Below are 19,089 nucleotides of genomic sequence, written 5' to 3'. Positions count from 1 at the left end.
CCAATATGAGCATGAGCATGAGCATAGATGACCGCACAATTCGTAGTTGCTACTCCGTGATTGACCAGAGCAATCGAAATTGCACAAGGAACCAATGAAAAGGGCTTGGGACTAACTTACTATTCTCAATGTACACAGGTCGAGAGCTCTCAACTTTAATAAGGTCAATAACGGCGCCGGCCACGTCCTTACGGTCATCGAGGATGGAAGGGAATGTTAGTAAGACAAACGTTGTTAAAAAGACCGCGAATCGCTGCATCTCCACGTTTGTCTCAGGAAGGAATTTTTTTTAGTAGGGTAAGGTACATTGTCAGTCCGGGAGTCACCTATGGTTGGTGATATAATTTGACAATGGATCAATATACACAAACCGCCGTTAACAACCGACCACTTTGCGACGCAAGAACTAGTCAAAAAGAAAATTCTATCGCGCGTCTCCACTCCACTAGGGAGCAGAAACCTTTAGTCTATTCCACACAGAAATACACTGAACGCGACTCACTTGTCGGCGCCCGGATTTTTTCTCGACCGGCGAACCCGAACTAACATTTTTCACTCTTTTGTAAATGCAAAAAATGAAAGAAAATATTTATTATCAACTAAAAGTATATTGGAAACTAGCGCCGAAGGGAAGCGAAAAATTCGGAACCGACTCAACCACGGCGCGCGCACACTCGTCCCGTCGTCGGAGCCCCGCAGAGAGAAGAGAAAAAAAAACTCGCAAAAATCTAGCAAAGCCAGCGCGCGAAGCTTTGCTGCTGCCGAACTACCGCACACTCGTTCCCTTTACCAGCCCCAATATCTCCTAAAAATCCCTAATAATCCTTAAGAGTCCCCAACTTCTCCTAAAATGTCCAACTTGTCGATTAGATTTCCCAAAGGTATCATTTCCCAAGGACCCCCATGATTCCTAAGTTCCCTTTACCCTCCCCAATAGCGCCTAAAAATCCCCAATGTCCCTTAAGAATCTTCAACTTCTCCTAAAATGTCCAACTTGTTGGTTAGATTCCCCAAAGGTATCATTTCCCAAGGATCCCCATGATTCCTAAGTTCCCTTTTTCCCTTCCCAATATCTCCTAAAAATCCCCAATGTTCCTTGAAAATCCCCAATGTTCCTTAAAAATCCCCAATATCTCCTAAAAATCCCCAATGTCCCTTAAGAATCCCCAACTTCACCTAAAATGTCCAACTTGTTAATTAGATTCCCCAAAGGTATCATTTCCCGAGGACCGCCATGATTCCTAAGTTCCCTTTACCCTACCCAATATCTCGTAAAAATCCATAATGTCCCTTAAGAATCCCTAACTTCTCCTAAAATGTCCAACTTGTTGATTAGATTCCCCAAAGGTATCATTTCCCAAGGACCACCATGATTCCTAAGTTCCCTTTACCAGCCCCAATATCTCCTAAAAATCCCTAATGTTCCTTAAGAGTCCCCAACTTCTCCTAAAATGTCCAACTTGTCGATTAGATTTCCCAAAGGTATCATTTCCCAAGGACCCCCATGATTCCTAAGTTCCCTTTACCCTCCCCAATAGCGCCTAAAAATCCCCAATGTCCCTTAAGAATCCCCAACTTCTCCTAAAATGTCCAACTTGTTGATTAGATTCCCCAAAGGTATCATTTCCCAAGGATCCCCATGATTCCTAAGTTCCCTTTTTCCCTTCCCAATATCTCCTAAAAATCCCCAATGTTCCTTGAAAATCCCCAGTGTTCCTTAAAAATCCCCAATATCTCCTAAAAATCCCCAATGTCCCTTAAGAATCCCCAACTTCACCTAAAATGTCCAACTTGTTAATTAGATTCCCCAAAGGTATCATTTCCCGAGGACCGCCATGATTCCTAAGTTCCCTTTTCCCCTTCCCAATATCTCCTAAAATTCTCCAATGTTCCTTAAAAATCCCCAATATCTCGTAAAAATCCCCAATGTCCCTTAAGAATCCCCAACTTCTCCTAAAATGTCCAACTTGTTGATTTGATTCCCCAAAGGTATCATTTCCCAACGATCCCCATGATTCCTAAGTTCCCTTTACCCTCCTCAATATCGCCTAAAAATCCCAAATGTCCCTTAAGAATCCCCAATTTCTCCTAAAATGTCCAACTTTATGATTACATTCCCCAAAGGTATCGTTTCCCAAGGATCCCCATGATTCCTTAGTTCCCTTTACCCTACCCAATATCTCGTAAAAATCCCCAATGTTCCTTAAAAATCCCCAATATCTCCTAAAATGTCCAACTTGTTAATTAGATTCCCCAAAGGTATCATTTCCCGAGGACCGCCATGATTCCTAAGTTCCCTTTTCCCCTTCCCAATATCTCCTAAAATTCTCCAATGTTCCTTAAAAATCCCCAATATCTCCTAAAAATCCCCAATGTCCCTTAAGAATCCCCAACTTCTCCTAAAATGTCCAACTTGTTGATTAGATTCCCCAAAGGTATCATTTCCCGAGGACAGCCATGATTCCTAAGTTCCCTTTACCCTCCCCAATATCGCCTAAAAATTCCCAATGTCCCTTAAGAATCCCCAACTTCTCCTAAAATGTCCAACTTGTTAATTAGATTCCCCAAAGGTATCATTTCCCGAGGACCACCATGATTCCTAAGTTCCCTTTACCCAACCCAATATCTCCTAAAAATCCCCAATGTTCCTAATGAATCCCCAACTTCTCCTAAAATGTCCAACTTGTTGATTAGATTCCCCAAAGGTATCATTTCTCAAGGACCACATGATTCCTAAGTTCCCTTTTCCCCTTCCCAATATCTCCTAAAATTCTCCAATGTTCCTTAAAAATCCCCAATATCTCGTAAAAATCCCCAATGTCCCTTAAGAATCCCCAACTTCTCCTAAAATGTCCAACTTGTTCATTAGATTCCCCAAAGGTATCATTTCCCAAGGATCCCCCATGATTGGTTCCAAAGGAATTTTTTGCTGTATGTTTTACAACTGAGCTGAGAAACAGGCTCTGTCCCAGTGGGAATGTTATGCAAGAAATAAGAAGAATCATTATCCTTGCACATCATACAAAAAAATGAAATGCATCAAATAAGTGCATACTCTAAATGGCCGCACGCACAGACCCCCCCCATCTGAACAGCACCGCAGCAGAGCTACGAGTGCGAATGATTTAAATGGTTGCTCTTGTAAATACACTTTCGTCGGCGCTTTCCTTTCGCTCCGTCGAAAAACAAGTTAACTGCACGTCGCACTTAGTATGCGCAAATCCAAACTCCGCCTCGAATGATTCCACAGGCGGAGATGTGACGCGACAAAGAGCGAGCTCGTTTTCTGTATGCGATGACATCACCAGCAGCCAAGCCAGCAGCAGTAGTCGTCCTCATGCCGTGCAGCAACAGCACACGAACGCACGACGGATAGGGTGATGACCATTGTTTTGGCATGAAGTTAATGCAATTTGGAACGTTATTTTCAAAAACATTTTTTGGCTTAACTACAAAAGATAGAGTTTTGGTGTCAAAGAAACATTTTTAGGGAACAAGTTCGTGCATGTTTTGTAGAAGAACTTTTTTGACAAAAGCTTTATTTTCATATTTAAAACATCAAAAATGTCCAAAAAAGAGTCGATTTTTTCGACCAATTTTGCATTATTTTTCAATTTAAGGCCCTTTAAACTATTTTTACAAAGTTTACGTCCAAGAGACTAAGAAAGTAGAAGTAATTAGCTTTCAATTCGTGCGCTGAGAAAGTTTCTACGATTGATAGTTTAGTAGATATAGGACTTCAAAGATAACCAAAAATTAAAAACTTAAAATGTGATTAACTCACTTAGCAGTGATTTCCGACCCTATGTTCCATGGGAACTTTTTCATCTCTCATCAAGACCTATCAGCCCTTAAAATATCCAAAACCCGGAACCAAACACCCTGTATATTCTAATATTTGCATCTCGTGTTACCTTCAATCTCATCTAATGCTATAGCTTTTTTTTATATTGACGCTGAACAAACTAATACAATTGGCAAATACTTCAATGTTTTAGCCGCGAATATAGATCAGCCTAACGCCTGATGTTTGTTTCCAACGATCCGTTCAGACACCATATAAATAGATAGCATCCAAAAGTATCGCAATCAGTTCCCATTACAGTCTTCCAACGCAAAACCACCACATCATCCAGCAATAAGTCGCTCCCAGTCAAAATGCATCCATCGGCATATTTAATTTCGTTTTGTTTGCTCGTCTGTTACGGTAAGTTCGCCGAATCGCTAACCCGAGAGCATATATCGCCTAAAATAGCATCTTCAAACAGCCAACGCGGACGTTAGCGAGATCGTCGCAAAAGCAGCAGCCGCAGTCCCCATCGACAATCATCATCAACCAGCAGTGACGGCGACGGCGGCGGCGGAGGAAATTCAAACGTGTCTGGTGCTGACCACCAATTTGCAACCCAACCCGGAAGCTAACACTGTCCTGCCGGAGCACGGCCCGGTACCGGCTTCGTCATCGTCGTCGTCGCTGGACGTAGACATTGACGTCGCTGCCGATGCTGAGGTGATCCAAGCCGGTGGTGGACAGTTGGACAGTAGCCATGCGGACTACCAGGGACCATATCATTACGAAAAGCCACAGGTTCCGCTGGAGTATGGTGCCCCGCTGCTGCCAGCGACGACGGATGCTCCTGCATTGCTACTACCACCCCCGGAGGGAAGGAACGATGTCTTTGAAGGGGATGATTATTTGCCGCCAGCACCAACCAACAGTAGAGATGGTGAGAGGTACAAAAGACACGCCAGGTTGTTTGGAGGACGTGCACTGTTATAAATTGTATGGATAGGTGAAACTATTTACGAAACGAAATATACTAGCGCACTGCAATGCTGTGGCTTTCTGTCTGACTGTTGGCTGTTCTGATTGACAAATTATTCCTTATTCAAATATTCATTTGATTTTTCATTTATTTAGTTCAACATCAATTTGATAACTTTGACGCCACAATGCTCGATTTGCAGCTGCAGCTCTCCAACGTTGGTCACGCCCAACGCTCGCCAGGTCACGCTCTACCTGGTCCGCCAAAGTGCTCTCTGCACTCCACGCCGTCTTGTACCAACCAGATTGTTAGCAAACGCCAACTTTGCAGGGTTACTATCCGTCATTCTGGCATCAAGTCCTGCCCACCATCCATCCTGCTTTAGCCACTTTCAGAATGTTGGGTTCACCGTAGAGTGCAGCGTGCTCGTTGTTCATACTTCGCCGCCACACACCGTTCTCCTGCACGCCGTCGTAGATCGTCCTTAGCACGCGTTGCTCGAAAACTCCGGGTGCTTGCAGGTCCTCCTGGAGCATCGTCCATGTCTCGTGTCCGTAGAGGACCACCGGTCTTATTGGCGTCTTGTACATGGTACATTTGGAGCGGGGGTGAATCTTTTTTGACCGCAGTTTCTTCTGGAGCCCGTAGTAGGCACGACTACCACTGAAGATGCACCTTCGTATTTCACGGCTCATGTTATTGTCCGTTAACGGGCAATCGAGGTAGACGAATTCTACTACCATCTCGAAAGCATCCCCGTTGTTGTGCGGTGGCACACGAACAAAACGTGTTCCACCGCTTTCCCTAAACTCGCACAAACCGGACATTCGGGAGAACCCGCATGACCGAAACGATGTTGATACTGTTGGAGCTACCATGACCCGAAAGAATCTGGGTCAGGTGGAATGTAACTTTCCAATGGCGCCTGTTAACCCAACTATCTACCCTCTGGATCAACCTGTGGCGCTGGTAAACCATGGAGGCCAATCTGGCGTATTTATAGGGAGCGACGTAGCCCTTAAAGGGGAAGGGGAGTCCACGATTGTGTGACGAACCATGTAAGGTATGGGAAAATATGTTACGGTGTGGGAGGAAGGAGTAAAAAATCGGCCAAAAATGCAACGTCATTAATGGATAACCCAGGTAATCACTAAGCATTTAACCCGTAGGCTACGGGGCTTACAACAAAATTTCAAACCGCTGCCAAAGACGCAAACATCAATATTTTTCAATGTAATTTTGAGGTTCACTTTACTGGTAGTTGTAGTTTCAATTATGCTGGGAGCTTCAAAAGTTGGAGCCACGAGGACAGTTTTATTCCGGTGGACGTCTGGGTCAGGAAGGCTAAAAATTGCATAACCTTCCTTTTGGCAAGGCTCCATTAGTTGGAATTCAAATAAATTAATCTGAAAAGTTGTTAGTTCTATGTATTATTGTATATTACGCCAGGCCTGGGGGTTAAGAAGTATATAAGTGGTGCAGAACTGTTTCCAGGCCTCCAAAATATTTTCAATTTTGAGGCTAATTTCTATGCGCTTGTAAAATATTTTAAGGCACGCAAGAAGTAGTTTTTTCTGTCCTAAGCTAGGTCTTAAGCATATTGAATTTAATTATAAGTAAAACTTGATGGTAACACACTGTTTTTGTTTTTTTTTTTATTCCTGTTCGGGTTTGTCACTGCGACCAGTTTTTAGATCTATTATGACATTACCCGTATCCTTAGTGTAGTGCATGTCGCATTACTCAATTGCCATTGAGGAGCAATGAAGTATCGATTTTGATACAGTTTTTGTTTTGTTTTCTTAGAAAACAAAACAAGAGTACTGATATTGGCCATGCATCGGAAACCTAGCATCACCCTTGTTTTACTGCTAAATTCTCCCCAGTAGGAAGTTTAGGACCCGGGTTTTAACATTAGCAGCAATATCATTCCAATAATGGGACATGTGTTCAGTAATAAGGATTCTAGAATGTTCCTTGCGTACTAGCACTTTCCAGTCTTCGAAGAGTTAGTACATACATGGATCCCTAACCCAATTGGATTTCCTTTACATTGAGTTTAGCCTCAGATGATGAGGTTTTTAACTATTGTAGCAAGTACGCTTTATAATTTAATATGGGGGCGTCCATAAATGACGTAGCTTTTTTTGAGCGATTTTTAATACCCCCCTCCCCCCTCGTAGCATTTTGTCACAAATTCAGACACCCCTCTTTATAAATGGCGTAGCTTGTTAAACACCCCCCCCCCCCCCCCTCAACAAAATTTTCATGTAAAAAAAACTCGAACTTAGCTCTGATTTCAATTTTAAGTTGCATGCTAATAGAATATTATGAAAAAACAACAATAGCAAGAAAACATAGCCGACTGCCAAGTTCAGATCGCCGACATCAAGACCATAGGTGCAACCAGTGGAGATTATCACCAAAGCTAATGACTCAATAAACCACCCATCGTTCTGCTTGATGTCAAAGAACCGGAAATTGATGCTCCCAATACCATATTAGCCTAGAAGCTCTTCCGAAGGATTGTACGACATTTCCCCGAAAACCAGTTCCCCGAATGATGTTTCCCGAAAGTTTTTTCCCCGAATGTACCATTTCCCCGAAAAATGTTTCCCCGAATGTACCTTTTGCCCGAAAAGAGTATTGCATATGCCATTTTACATTCACCCAATGCACAACTAGAGGGATCCGGTCTTTAGGACGAAGTACGCTTAGCCAAAGTACATCAGACCGAAGTACGTTAAACCGAATGGGTTGCTAAGCTGAAGTTCATATGGTAGAACGAGTCAGTAGGCCGTCTTCCTAATTTTCTTCATTAACGATGTTAAAATTTGATTTCGAATTCCTAGAATATGTTTGATTCCCTTGAGTTTTTTTACATTATTTGAATCTAGGGCATTCTATGGATACTTCCATGATTTTAAAATATCCTTTTCCCTTTTCTCAGATGATTTCTTGATGTTGATGTTTTACTGCTACTGAGATACTGATCATTAATTGATCACTCTACATACATTTCAACTGAAAATTTCGATTCTTTTTATAATACGCAAGTGTTTTTAGTTGTAATATCGCATAGCTTATTGACGGTGGTAATTTATTAAACCACTGACTGTCTCATGACAGATTTTCCTACTTTGAGAAGTCGGCTATTCTTTTGAGTATTGGGTTTTATATAGGATCAAACTGGATTTTTTCATGGCTTTCAACTCAACCGGACTGCGTCCTAACGTACTTCGGCTTGACATACTTCTGCCTAATGATCCAGCACTGTCTTTTTGGCTCGATTTATAACCTTTCATTTAATAAAATTTTCCTTCTTTTAAACATAGGCAGTTCTTTCAAGTTGAGCTGCTCAATTAATCATCAGTAATTTGACTGCTGATATATTTGTTTTATTTTTTATTTTTTGGTTTTGTGACCAACTGTTCTAGTATCTATGGTCGTTATAGTAAAAATATTCATCAAAGATTCTCCCTTCTTCATTATATGCTGTTCCTTCAAAATATTGTCGACAGCCTAACTACTAATATGTCAATTTCAAATGCTACTTCGGTCATGATTGATCCATTAATTTACAAAAAATAATCTGAAGAGTGCTTAGCTTCAAATCTATTTGTCAATCAAATCGAGTTCCATTGACTTTTAGTTTTAAAGCCTGTAAATACCCATTAAAATTAAAGACTTCCTTCACAAGCAAGAATAATTTATGACTTGAAGTTTAGGGTATCAGGATCATGTGTTTTACAATGACAAAGAACTTCAGCAGATTACTACCACATTCTTGATGACTCATTTTAAAGGTATTATGCATTTAAAGGGTATTTTCATCGATTGTATATTGAAAAATAAATTGAAAGAACAGCCTATGAATAAAAGAAGGGAAAATTATGATGAACGTGTTCTAATTGAGTGCCATGCCATTTCAATCAGTATCACAGAAAAGAACGACCCATATTTAAAAGAAGAGCAAACCTCATTAAAACATCATGAAGAATATTATATCTCTAAAATTTCATGATAAGAGGGAATGCACAATATGTGAAAGTTTCCATGATCTTGATATCTTTCTAAAGACTACACATCGACAGACTTTGTACTCAGGCTAACTTTCCGCTATTTCGTTTCAATAACTAGTTCAGACAATGGTATTAATCAAGAAAGTCATCAGAAATTAGTACTAAAAATAGGTTTATAAATATTTCGGGGAAACGGTAAATTCGGGGAAACGACCCGTTCGGGATATCGTTTTTCGGGGAAAAAATTTTCGGGGAAACTTCATTCAGGGAACTGGTTTTCGGGGAAATGTCGTACAATCCTTCCGAAGATATAGTTTGTTCACTAATAAATCTATTAAGAATATCAAATTGATTTCATTTGAATAAAATTCACCACCGCATTCGAAGGGCCCTGCAGGAGTTTCTTCTAAAATACTTACAGCAGTTCGATTTGGAATTCCTAGAGAAGTTTATTTTGGGATTCCCATTTGTTAGAATGTCTCCCTTTTTAGTTCCTCCAGTACTTCCTTCTAGGATTTCTCCATGGATTTTTTTTTTGGATTCCATTAGGGAATTCTTCCTTATTGTATTCCTTCAGGGGTTCCGGAGCTCCTTCTTAGATTCCTTCAAAAGCTCCTTCTGAGATTTCTCCAGGAGTTTTTTTTCTAAGGTTTTTTCTAATAGTTTATCCATGGTTTCCTTCAGGAGTTCTTTCAAGGTTTTTGTTCTTCTCTCTTCCACCAGTAGTTTCTTTAGACATCTCTACAGGGATTTTAACCGGAATTTCCTTTGAGATTCCATCAGAACTTCTTTCTGTGTTTCCTAAAAAAGTTCCTTTCGGGATTCCTCCAGGAGTTCCTTCTTGGCTTCCTTCATTTACTCAGATATACATTCCAAGATTTCGGCAGGTAATCCCTCCGGTATTCTTTTAAAACCCTCCCAGGAGTTGCTTCTGGGATTCCTCCAGGTGTTCCTTTTTGGATTCCTTCAGGAATTCTTTCCTGGATTCTTCTGGGATTCCTCGAGGACTTCTTTTTAGGATTTATCCGGGATTTTTTTCCTGGGACTCCTGCAGTAACTCCTGCAGTAACTTTTTCTGCTAGGAATCCCTTCACGGATTCCTCCCATAGTTGCTACTGGAACTCGTCCAGGATTTTCTTTCTTAGATTTCACCAGGTGTTATATCCAGATAATCTTTTGTGAGTCCTCAAAAGTTATTTTCGGGAATGCTTCAGAAATTCTATACGGGATTTTTTTCAATTTTTTCTTTCGTGCTTTCTTCAGAAATTAAACCAGGAGTTCCTTCTGTCAATCTACAAATATCTCCATCTAAGATTCTTCTAGAAGTTTATTCAAGGTTTCTCCGAAAACTTCATCTAAATTGCTCCAGGTACTCCTCACGGAATTTCTTCTGAAAGTTCTCTATTTTCTTTCATGATTGTTAAAGGAGTTCCTTCTGAAATTCGTCTGGAAGTTCCTTTAAGGATTCCTTCTGAGATTCTTCCAGATCCTTTTGAAATGTTTTCAGAAGTTTTTTTCTGGGATTCCCAGCAGTAATTCCTATGGAAATGTTACCCTTCTCCTGTTCGGGAAACCCATAAAGAACACAATGAAAAATTTCTTACAAAGTTGCTAGAGGAGTTCCATAAGAAATTGTTGGATGAATTCTTCGTGGAAGTACTGTAGAAACTATATAAGGAACTCCTGGAAACTTGCCGTAATGCCAGAAGCTTAGAAAAATTTTCCTTTGTAACCTTAGTGGCGTGCAGTGCCCTCTATAGCAGTGCCCTCTATAGCAAGCAGCAAACTATCGGTCTTGAGAATCATTTGAGCGAAATTGTTTTTTGTCAGGATTTCAAAACCACTTTCTCAGATACAGTTGTTGCGTCCGATAGCTGCATGTCTTATGAAATGAAGCCGGCATTTATTTCCATTATTTGTTATTTACATTAATTTGGATGGAAAAAAAATCATGCAATTTTTTTTATTTACTTACATTAAGTATTATTATTCTTAATGCAAGTAAAAAGTTCATTAATTATGAAATATTTTTCTCAATAGGCCTAATAGAAAGCTACGTAGCATGTCATAAACCCCTACCCCCCTATCGTCACACTTCGTCACAAAATCACAAACCCCCCCCCCCCCAAAAAGCTACGTCATTTATGGACGACCCCTATGTTCATTGGTAAATTTAAGCTATTTATATTACTCGTTTTTTTCCTAATTGTTCTTTGTTAATTTATTCAAGTTCATGTTAATTCAGGCCAAACATGTCTAAAGGTCCAATCTGCAGAAGAGAGGCTCTCTTTGGTTTCCCTCTCTTTCGTTAATATCTCAGCTGTTTATTTGTATTATGATTGTCTCCTTGCATTGAACGATGGTCAAAACAATCGTCTTTTGATTTGTTCTGCAAAAAATAGTTGAAAAGTGTACCATTACATTGCAATAATTGAAAGAGAAAGTGAACAAAGAGAGCCTCTCAAATGCAGATAGGACCTATTCCAGACTACACCAAAAAGTGTAACCCTTGCACATTCACAAAATCAGCTCCTGTGTCCGCAAAATCGTTAAATTCACAAAAATTTTTGTACAGCAATCTAGCTAGGTTTACTAGTGACCTTGGAAAACAAAAAAAAAATCGACATTTCGCATCTAGACGAGTGTACGAGCTGTTTTTTGAGAATGTGTAACTGTAACACATTTTTGTGTGGTCTGGAAATTATGCACTTATGAGTAGGGCTTACACATTTTAGTGCTGAGCGGTTTTACTGTGTAGCATTTCGATTGCCAGAGATGTTTTCGCTCGGAAGCAATAAAAATGCTTTTTAAATGCTCTGTAAATGCTACGAGCAAAGAGTATGGAAGGTATGTTATGCATTTGACAGCACATGCCGTCTCTTTTACATGATGTAGTCCTTTGTTGACAAATTTGGACATCTGTGTTGCATATTCGTTTTTCCCTGTCTTTTCAGAAATCATCGTCGGAAACATTGCTGTAGTTGTTTTTGATTGAGAACACGGACATCCAAAAGTTACCGTTTCTCATTACATCGGAAGTGCACCGATCCACCGGATCCATCCGGAGGGATCAATTTCCTTGGGCGGATCATAAATTGTAGAACGAAAGAGGGAAGAGGAATATGATGTAGATCGAAGAGGGAATAAAAATGCTTTATGCAAAGGAAATATCTCTTCGAAAACCATTTGTTTTGGGGTTTGTAATTGGAGCCACATTCCAATCATTCTTTATATTGGGGATAAAATTAGCGCACCTTATCGCATCAGCTGTATCGTATCCTGCAGCGTGGAAGCAACACAAATTTATATAGTCATCTCTGGATCATAAGTTCAAATCCCAATTACTACTAAACAAGCAAAAAAGTGTACAACAAGCTGGAGAAGGAGCTGGAGTGGGCATGGACGAGGATGCGGGACCGCTGAGAGACCAAGAAGAAAAAGCGTGAATCTATTTTTGTTTTGTTTTGCTCGACGACGAGGCGTTACGCTTTTTTGACATTTTGAAACGACGCTACTCAAGGGGTCAGCACTAAGACAGCCCGTTATTTTGGCAAAACCTGCTGCTGAGCAGCACTTAAGGCGTATATACGGCTAATTAGCATTTAAAGCGTTGTCGTACAGACTACTTAATGCTGAAGGAATGCTATTTTAAATGCTTGTTGGTTACTTGGGAAGTCATTTCGTCATTCCGTAATAAGAGTTTTTACGGGTGGCCTACAAAACTAACACTCCTGTCTCGTCGAAGGGCCATCGTGTCAGTTCTGTTTAGCATCCCAGCCAACACTGGGACGACCACGCTGATGGGGCTACCACCATGGATCTAGCTGAGATTGATGCAGCATTTCTTACGCAGCCTCTGGATGCCAGAACAGGCTCCAGAGGCACTTTCATTTGGGACATTTGTGCCATCGCCAAAATAATAGCTTATTTCATCATCTACCTGAGGGAAAAGGAAGGAAATAAGGATAAGGATGGGGATAAGGACAGGAAGGGAAATAGGAAAAAATACCCTGGAAGAGGGTACTAATGCATAAGCGTACCACAATAGGTTCAAACAGCGCCCTGAAAAGGGTACTGTAGTAACGCATAAAGCGAAAGAGAGCCTATAGCTCTTTACCACGGCGGGTTAAGAACAACAAAATATCCTGAAGATTCAGGTTTCTGAAGTCAGTTTCACTTAATAAGTGTTTACCGAATACTCGGAAACGCTGCTGTGCAAAAACTGGACAGTCACATATCAAATGATACGGAGCTCCATAATCGGATTCACAGCTATAACATACAAATGAATGAGCTTGCTGAATATTCGCCATGTGATCTGAGTCGGCAGTGCCCAGTCAATGCTTTGACCAGAATGCTGCAATTCTGCACCCTTGGAGATGGCTCAGTACAATACAATTTGGTTTGACGACATGACTCCAAACTATTCGAGTATTGTTTGTGTTGAGTGGCAGCCAGGTGTGAATCTGAAGCTTTACTCAACACTTCGATATCAGAATAGCTGGCTCAGTGCCAATGAAGTCAAATGATGCTCCAGTGCGATCAGCCAATTCATTTCCAGCGATGGAAGAATGGCCAGGTACCCATACAAGGTGAACAGCGTTTGCTGAATTCAGCTCCTCGATTTGAGTTCGACAAACGATAACTACCTTCGACCTAGAGTTGGCCGAAGCAAGTGCTTTAATAGCAGCATGGCTATCTGAACAGAAGTATATTATTTTGCCCATTACGTGCTGCTGAAGTGCTGATTGCACTCCGCACATAAGAGCAAAGATTTCGGCCTGAAATACGGTGCAGTGTCTACCAAATGAGTAAGACTGATACAGCCTTACACAGAAAAAAAATCTGAACATTCATCGTCATGTGAACTAAAATCTAACGGAAGCAACGATCATGTAATCAAAAATGCAATGTAATTTTCTGATTATTTTGATGCACATGGATGGCGGAATGGCCGTCGATCAATATTCCATTATGTTTGAATCGTTATTAATGAGACAAGGTTCCTTTGTGTCTATAACCTTTGGAGTTTGTGGGACGACATGACATTTCAACGAAAAAACTGCGAATATTACATGACCATAATGTAAAGATGCGCACGCCCAACTGTTTTGCCTGACAAGCGGATCAAAACAAACATGGCTACCGTGGTCGAAGAGATTGCTGCAGAGAAAGTTCCAGCAGAAGTTTATTTGCGGAAGAAGTTTGCTTTTCTTCTTTAAGTGAGTTTTTTCAAGAAGTAAGTTGTACAGTTATGTTCCGATTTTATCACGCCCTCCGCGCGTCAGTCCTTCATTTTTCATTAATTTACTGTTACATTTGAAAGCAAGTGTTTCCACTTTTCTTGAAGATGAATGCTGAAGGTGCGTTTTGCAACTTTAAAAATATTGGAACTGCGAATAGGTTTTGAGGAATATTCAAAAACATTTTTGAAAAGGGGCGTGATAAAATCGGAACAATACTGTATACATTTGTTCATTGTAAGTATTCTTTTCATTTATGTACAGCCGCACGCTATCCGGAGAAACGAATCGGATCAGGATGCTGCATACAATGGAACTTTGGTAGTGCTTTCTTCCATTACGGGACCCCGCTGCTGCGGATTATAGGCATTTTTCACCCCCAAAAATGTGTGACTTAATCATCATAAATGTTAACTATTTGATAAACGATAATAAACGTTAAAGATTAAGCTTATCCAGTGTACATTTTTTTGTGGAAGTGATGAAAACGTTCGTTTTTTTTTTACAGCAGCGGTACTTCATAAATCTACGCCATTCGATATGAACATTACATGACATCTCAAATTTAGAATGTCATGTAAAGCTACACCATTTATCATGCTCCAATTATGTGCATTATATATCATGTAATAGTACATTATTTTTTCGAACTGTGTAGCTCACGAGAACATACACCAGCACCTGCTCGACCTTCGAGAAGGGAGCCATCAGTAGTGTAACATACGATGCCGTCTGAAATACTTCTCTCCAGATAACCAGATGTCCACTCTTTCCGGGAAGGGAATTTCGTGGAAAATGTCCTATATGGAAAATTACAAGCAATTGTGAGATCACTCGGATCAAGGACAATTTTGTCCCAATTCACCAAAAGGGAAACAACGAGGTGTGTGTTGATGTGCGGTTCACAGGAGTTTCCTTTAGTAGACCAAGTACCCGTAGACAGTAAGTGCAAGAAAATGCTTCTTGTTTGAGATGAATGTGTAGTGGAGCAACGTCAAAAAGAGCTTCGAGCGCTGCCGTGGGAGTTGAAGAGAACGCTCCAGACATCGCCATTAGGCACATCCTTTGGATATGGCCTAACTTTGATTGGACCGTTCTCATTTCGCCCATTTGCAACCACACAAGACATCCATAGGCCGATATTGGCCGAACAACAGTTGTGTAGATCCATTTGATATACTTGAGTTTTGGACCCCAAGTTGCACCAAAGGTTACCCGGCATTGCCCGAAGGCCATATAGGCTTTATTGATTCTGAACTCAATGTGAGATGTCCAGGAAAGCTTGGAATCAAGAATAACTCCAACGTACTTTACCTGTTCAGTCACATCGATTTCAGAATCAAAGAGACGCAAAGGTCGAACGCCATCACTCGGATTAACCGAAACCGTCTAACTCGGATTAACCGAAAGGCCATATTGGCGACACCAACCCTCAACCACCAGAAGGGCGCTTTGCATCAGGTCGAAAAGGGTGCTGATGCACATACCGACTAACAATGTTAGGTAGTCGTCGCAAAGCCATAAGTAGGAAAACCGCTATTATTGAGTTGCCTCAATAGCGTATCTACTACGAGATTCCACAAAAGTGGCGATAAGACTCCCCCTTGGAGGCATCCACAAACACTCAATTTCCTAATCGCCACTTGACGCAATGTCGCGAAGAGATGTCGGTTTTTGAGCATTTGGGGAAACCAATTGGAAATCATTGGAGATATGAATGGGTGACAAAACGTCGAAAGACAAAACGTCGAATGCCAAAACGTCGAAGGAACAAAACGTCGAAAGGACAAAACGTCGAAAGTGTGTATGTGTTGGCAGTTCAGTGTGGATTTTTTTTCAGATTTTGTGTGAATTTAAAACGATCCTGTTGGTAGTCTGAGAGGGTAGATCCACCAAGATGGCAGGATGGAGAACTGATTAACGGGGACACACGAATATTGTCTCGTTATCTTGGGTGGGAGTCACTGCCATGCACTCCATGATTCTTCAGATCCTTGATGAAACAATGCGTCCGATAATCGCCATAGCCACCCTAAAGGTGCCAGAGATCCAGTTATACAGGTCGGAAGGTGGCACTGGCAGTGTGCCACTCACAGTGTTGCATTTAAATGTGATCAAATTGCGTTAAAGTTCAAATGCGGCACGCTGCGATCAAACATATTTGAACATTGTTCAGTTCAAAATTTGGAACACGCGTGAGCTTAAAAGTGAACGCAACTTAAAGGAAGAACTGCACTTTCAGAATGGCAACATGGTACCCTGGTACCTGGTAAACTTAAATGGTCATGTTTATGCCATTTTTTCACCAATTCTACGTATTATTGGGCTGATTCGATTCAGAAACTCACCATCTCTTGAGAGGAGGAACCGGTTTGATCTCCGTGGATTGCGGAAAAGCCGGATTTGGGTGCAGAACCTCAATGCCCCATGTCACGATAATCCAAGTCATTGTGGCGCATATTTCCGTGTATGTATGCATGCGTCACAAATCCTAGTTCAGAACCTTGGGCAGGACGCACATAGGATTTGATGACACATTCAAGCTGTTGTACGTTATTTCAGTTCAAATGCAACACTGGGTTTCAGTAGAAGGGGCCCCGAAGAAGTAGAGGATAAAGACAGGTTAGAGTAGTGATTAAGAATGTGGAAAAAGTGTAGGAAGAAGAAAAGGCCGGGAAAGGCCGCGAAAAGGCCGGGAAGAAGGCCGTGAAGTTATTTTTATATACTACTGTGCGAATATTCCCTACCCGCAAAGAACTGGGTTAGATACATGCCGACCCTGAGGTGTTATTTCAATGAGTATCAAGAAGGCTCCCCCTGTACTAGTTGGCAGATACAAGTGAAAGAGTGGGTTTCCTTTAAAAGAAAAAAGAATTCACTATTTGCTTAAATTACTCGTTTTCGACGTTTTGGCTTTCGACGTTTTGTCTTTCGACGTTTTGTCCCTAAGCCTGGAGATATACCATGAGCATTTCAGGAGAAAAGAGGTCAAACTGATAGGTCTGAAACTCTTTGCTTCTTCATACGATGCACGATCCAGTTTCGGAATGAACTTCACAGTAATATCCCGCCAAGATTTGGGAATATACCCTGTAGCAAAACTGCAAACAAGTATTTTTTTCAAAACATGTTTGAAATAATCAAATTCTTTCTGAAGCAAAATAGGATAAATCCCATCTGCTCCAGGAGATTTGAAAGGAGCAAAGCTATTAAATACCCACTCAATCGATTCTATAGTTACAATACTCCAAGCCGAGGCCAGGGAATCATAACATAACTACAAGAAAAGACATCAGATTCATCCGAAGATGTAATATCCGCACATCCAGGGAAGTGTGTGCTGAATAAGCATTCCAGAACTTCCTCATCAGAGGAAGTCAGATCGCCATTTTGCAAACGAAGTTCGTTCACTCAGAAATCCTTAGATTTCGCAAGGATTTTTTTTGTTAACCGACTGACTTCACTCAAACTGGAAATATTTGTACAAAGGTTTTTCCAGCAGACCGGAGAGCTTTCCTGTAGGCCTTGCGAGACGACCTGAAAGCCTCCGAACCAGCCGAACGTCGTCGGTTCCAACTCTTTCTACATTGTTTCCTGAGTTTCGCCAGATCAGAGTTGCACCAAGGGGTTCCTCTTGTTATCTTCACAGACCGTAGAGGGCATGTAGGTCTCTAAACTGTCATTTTGAATCGCTCCCTCTGTTCACCTCTTCGTTCCCCCGGGGGACACTACGGAACTCGCTTGTGTACCAAAATCACTCTATCCACAATTTGCACCTGTTAATCTTCGTTCCCCCGGGGGAGACTACGGAACTACGCTTGTGGATTTTTCCCCACCCTACCCACTGTTGGTGGCCCGTAAACCCGATCCGCCCCTAATCTGCCGGTGGTTAACGAGCGGAGACCGCTTTTCTCCACGCTCGGTTACCCTGTTACAGGTGCCGAAGGGAAATTAGTCGGCCGCCAAATCATCCAACCACGAGTTTTTCAGCCGATGGCGATAAATCGCCACCGGCGTCGTCGTTGTCGTCCAGCCGCTACGGAAGATGAAAAAACTGGCAGGTTGCTGCTACTGCGGACTCTGACAGGCAAAGCAGGAAGCAAAACAAATGTCAGGTTCTTGCCCGCCTGTCAAACTGCCTCCAAACGAGATACCCCAACCCACTGGGCACCGGAATCAAAACACGGAAAGATTTTCTTATTCAAAAGTTTAAAATGAATTAGGTTTTAAAATGTTTTGTTTTTAGTTCCAAATGTTTTGTTAATTGCTTGTTAATTCCTGTCCTTTTAAATGCAAGTCTTGTTAGTAATTTTTGTTTTGTAAAAAGCACTACTGTTAGCATTAAGAGTAACATGGCGAGACCGGGCTACCCTCCCTAGCATTAATTTAAGAAAGGCCTCCTCTCGGCCTTTCCGTACTTGACGTGTGAAGAATTAGCATTAAGTTAAAATAGGGTCCTAAAATTAAAGACGAAATCTTGCTTATATTGAATAATACGATCAAGCATGGTATTCTAATCGGAATTGTACTTTACTCGAACTTGAAAAACAAAGGAATAATGAGAAAATTCGAAATAAGTAAAATGATAAATAGTTCTACTTTGACATTTGAGGTCAACCTTGTGTGACTGAGCTCGACATTTTTCGCACTGGGATTTCAAAAATGTTCCTATCTGACATACACGGTGAAAAAAAATCACTCAAAGTATGTGTTATAAGCTAGGGACGAGACAAAAGGCTAAATAAATAAAAATTATATATTTTCAACTATGGTTTATAAAAACGTCAAAAAATGAGTAAATATGTACTCTTGAACCATATATTGTGGTTTAAAACAAGAATCCCGATAGGACTTTAGGAGCCTATTCACAAAAAAAATAAAAATAAAAAAAAAACGTAGAGGGCATGCTTCTTCAAAAGCTTCCATGATGAAGGTCGTTGTAGTATCAACGGCATCATCTAAATCACTTGGAGTGTCAATGGATTATGAGTATCCATGAAATTGGCAAGCAAATCAGTAAAAAAAAACCAGTTCGTTGACCGGACTGGATGCCAGACC

General features: G+C 41.0%; 1 protein-coding gene across 1 annotated transcript; it reads left to right on the top strand.

The window, feature by feature from the left end:
- Positions 1–4,105: 4,105 nt before the first annotated feature.
- On the top strand, positions 4,106–4,837 carry LOC115268274 (uncharacterized). The gene is made up of 2 exons (XM_029876319.2): positions 4,106–4,207; positions 4,269–4,837. The coding sequence occupies exons 1-2, from the start codon at positions 4,159–4,161 to the stop codon at positions 4,778–4,780; spliced, it is 561 nt and encodes a 186-aa protein (XP_029732179.2). The 5' UTR covers positions 4,106–4,158; the 3' UTR covers positions 4,781–4,837.
- The last annotated feature ends 14,252 nt before the right edge of the window (positions 4,838–19,089 follow it).

The sequence above is a fragment of the Aedes albopictus genome, chromosome 3 (assembly GCF_035046485.1).
Source record: "Aedes albopictus strain Foshan chromosome 3, AalbF5, whole genome shotgun sequence".
NCBI lineage: Eukaryota > Metazoa > Arthropoda > Insecta > Diptera > Culicidae > Aedes > Aedes albopictus.
This window is presented reverse-complemented; position numbering and strand designations above follow the sequence as displayed.

Excerpts from the sequence above, each read along its gene's own strand:
- LOC115268274 (XM_029876319.2), top strand. The coding sequence starts at position 4,159 with ATGCATCCATCGGCATATTTAATTTCGTTTTGTTTGCTCGTCTGTTAC. Across the intron at positions 4,208-4,268 it reads TTGTTTGCTCGTCTGTTACG|CCAACGCGGACGTTAGCGAG; the intron begins GTAAGTTCGCCG and ends ATCTTCAAACAG.